Below are 3,492 nucleotides of genomic sequence, written 5' to 3' on the forward strand. Positions count from 1 at the left end.
AGTATAATTTTCCACGATGCCTCTGGAATGCTCCCATCCATGGTTACTGCGGCTTACGCACATCTCATCTATAAGAACGAATACATGGTAATGGTTGCCAAGGTAAAGAAGTTTTATAGTTTTGAACTGAATCGATAAATCTCGGCCAATAGAAATTACAGAGGTTTTAATGATAACATATTCTCAAATAACAGTTTGTTACATGTGGCATGCTGTTTACAGGCAAGATCAAATTGTTACAGAAGTTAAAATTTTCAATGTGGAAAATTACTCAGCTGGGTTGATATTTTATAAGATATGAATGTAAATGGATTTCGTAAGAAACATGTCAATATCAATTACAAGGAACCTGAACCGAAATTAGGCATTTCATGGGCGTTTTAGAGAAAGTAAACCAGTGCTGTTAAGTTAGAACACCACGCTGATCATTCATTCACTTAAGCAACAGAAATGCCTATATAATCTACCGACCAGCTTGGAATGTGAATACCTATGTCGATAAATCTCAGTGACTTTGACAGAGGTAGACGGAAATCTTTTGAAAAACCTGGGTGTCTGCCACTGCATTCGGTTGACATTTGAGGAGGATAAGCAATATCCATACGGTGTCTGACAACGTCAGTGGCTTCTGAATAAAGTGTGACCATGAGGGCCTAATGCTGGACACCAAAATTAGAAACATGCGGTGATCACACCTTTTTTCCATCTTTATCTTGGGCCATTTGCACTTTTCCTACAATCTATGTATTTGTAGGATTTGGGTATGGGCCCTTTTTAATTCACCAGTCTGCGCCACTAGAATAATAGACCTTGTTCAATACTGTAGGCTTGCTATGATATAACTACCAAATTTGAAAGATCTTACGCAGAAATCATATAATGATTATCAGCGTTACTGACTCCTGCTGTCACGGCAGTCGACAGAACGTTTACAGTGATTTTCTGAGTGACACATCCGGGCTGAGGATAGAATTATATGTTTAATATGAACGGCAGGAAATTAAGTAGAGTGACCATAATTACATAGTCTAGCCATACTGTCTTGATTAATCCTCTCAGCGTCGATCATTTCTGACATTCACGTGTATAATACTTGATGTAAATCCAAGTTGCTTTATGTTCAACTTTAAGAATCGTGTGGCTAGGAACCACTGTCGCTACATATTCCAATTAACTATTACATGAATGGCACAGTACTGAAAAGGCACAGAACGCATAATCTCATGTAGCCTTATGTCTTCGTACAAAATGATAATGGAAACGAAGCTTAGTTCAAAAACGTTCGAGCGTTAAACGACATCCGCCTTTGCAATCACTGATGGAACATGTTTACTTCTATAACTTTAGATAGCAGAAACTTGAGATAATGGACATTACGAAACCACGTCACTCAAATTAGAATTTATCCAAAAAAGCGTCTATTATAGGATTCATACCTTGAAGACTACAGGACTCCCTAGTCATTAAATGGCCATCAAAGTGTATATATCCACTATTTTTATTAGGGATTGTGCAATTTCCAGTGAGCATAAACAAACTCTACAGTTTATTGGGTTTCAAACAAACTCGTTCAACAATCTGTTTATCCGCAAACACTTGGAAATGAGGACAAATTCTTGTCTCAGTGAAGTGGAACTGATATTTGAGCTTCGTTACAGTAGATTAAGAAACGTTTTCCACACGCCAAGTTTCGAATGGATATTATTCGGCACTGCGGGTTAAACAGGTCTTACACTACCAACATACTTTAACGATATCTCACAACCCTATATACTATTATCGCTGATATTAGTCTTAAGCCTGACAGTTATGCTAGGCCACAACCATTGTCCCTTGCCTTTAGGTTTCGATAGTTATCAAACCCAAGGTTGGGGCAGTAAATAAATCCTCGAAATAACTAGTCGGCAAGTCTAGGACAGTGATGGGTAGGGCTGAGGATTACTGTATTCTATACTTTGTGTTAGAGTCGTTTGATTTTTCGCTCACAAAATAAAAGACATCCTAGTCTACCTACCCCTTTTAACTGATCATTCGTAGCTCGAGGCAATCTACGGGCTTCTCTCCTCAGTTCACTCCCATTCTTATCAGTTGGCCAAATAATGAGTACTTAGTCGTTTAACTCTCTGGCATATTTAGATCATCTACTGAGTTGTAGGTCGATACAGCGAATCCTGGATGTCATCTTTTTCAGTAACTTGATAGGACTTATAACCTAATTACTGTCCACTTACTACTACTAAAAAGCAGAAAATTGACGAGCCGAAATTTATAAACTCAAAGAAATATCTACTATTAAATGGCCCTAATGTTATATCAGACCTGGGACTCAGCCTGCTTTGGCATGGGATAATAACCAATGGGATTTTAGTACTCACTAACCCCCTAAATTTATTTAAATATAATGACAAGAGAATAGTCACTCTGTTGTTATTGTCTGATGAGTTTCAGGTTCCTACTGTTCCTATTTAGGAGAAACAACACAGCAGAACGGACTGTATACTCACCACCTACTGCTTAAGAGTAGTCAAATGCTGAAATTGGCTGCCCTCTGAGGTAGTTTGAGAGACTTACCACGAGCATTTTAAGAGAAAACTTGACATATTTTTAGGGACTAAGAACAGTATCTTACTATGACTTAACAACATTTTTCTTTTTTCTGTTTTATCATTGTTATATCTAGCTTCCTAATCGGAGGCATCGATTATCCACTGCTAATAGATACGGAAGCCCGATAAGCGAAAGTTTCTTCAATTCCGTCCAGAACCATTTGAACCAATTGAAGTTTGAATTTTTACTTCACTTGAATCTCGTTATGCCAAGTTCATGTACTACGTAACAAAGTAAACGTTTAACTTTTTGCGGTACACACTCAGTTTTTATTCTACTATGAGGAAATTACGAGGTGGTACTACAAAGGAAACAAAGAAAGACAAGCTACAAAGACGTAAGGACATGCAAGAAATACCCGACCAGGTGAAAAGAATTGTTCTTCCTACTTTAGCTGCGGTTGTCGCTGGTTTAGTCGTGTTATTGTTCTTTGTGACCAGGCCTTCCAGTATTCCAACAAGCTAGTATGAATACATGTAGACTCCAAATGCATTCCTATATGTGTTTTTTCCCATTTGTGACTGGTTTTGCTGTTATTTGTACAGAGAATCTACATCGAAACATGTCAGTTTGTATAATATTTTCCTTGCTCCAACTTGTGATTTTATAGTCTAAATAATATTACGTGATCTAAATAAAAACTAACTGTTTCACTCTGATTTCGAAAATAACGTGCTTCTTATAAGGGGATCAGTGGAGTGGTATTCTATCACATTCCATCGAGTTGAAATTTTGGTAGTCGGGCTTAGTGTTTCGGAGGTTTATAAGTGCTCGTTTTTTATATGCATATGATTCCACAACTAAGTGGGATCCTGTTATATTTTGGGCAACTAATCGCAATTAAAAGTGGGATGTGTTTGAAGTGTTTTAACGTAAACACTGTTC

General features: G+C 37.5%; 1 protein-coding gene across 1 annotated transcript; it reads left to right on the forward strand.

Annotated features, from left to right (window-relative positions):
* Positions 1 to 2,886: 2,886 nt before the first annotated feature.
* Smp_201470 (uncharacterized protein) lies at positions 2,887 to 3,072 on the forward strand (the record flags this gene model as incomplete). The annotated part of the gene is made up of 1 exon (XM_018795701.1): positions 2,887 to 3,072. One exon carries the CDS (start codon positions 2,887 to 2,889, stop codon positions 3,070 to 3,072), a length of 186 nt encoding a protein of 61 aa, XP_018649988.1.
* Positions 3,073 to 3,492: the final 420 nt, after the last annotated feature.

The sequence above is a fragment of the Schistosoma mansoni genome, chromosome 2 (assembly GCF_000237925.1).
Source record: "Schistosoma mansoni strain Puerto Rico chromosome 2, complete genome".
Lineage (NCBI taxonomy): Eukaryota > Metazoa > Platyhelminthes > Trematoda > Strigeidida > Schistosomatidae > Schistosoma > Schistosoma mansoni.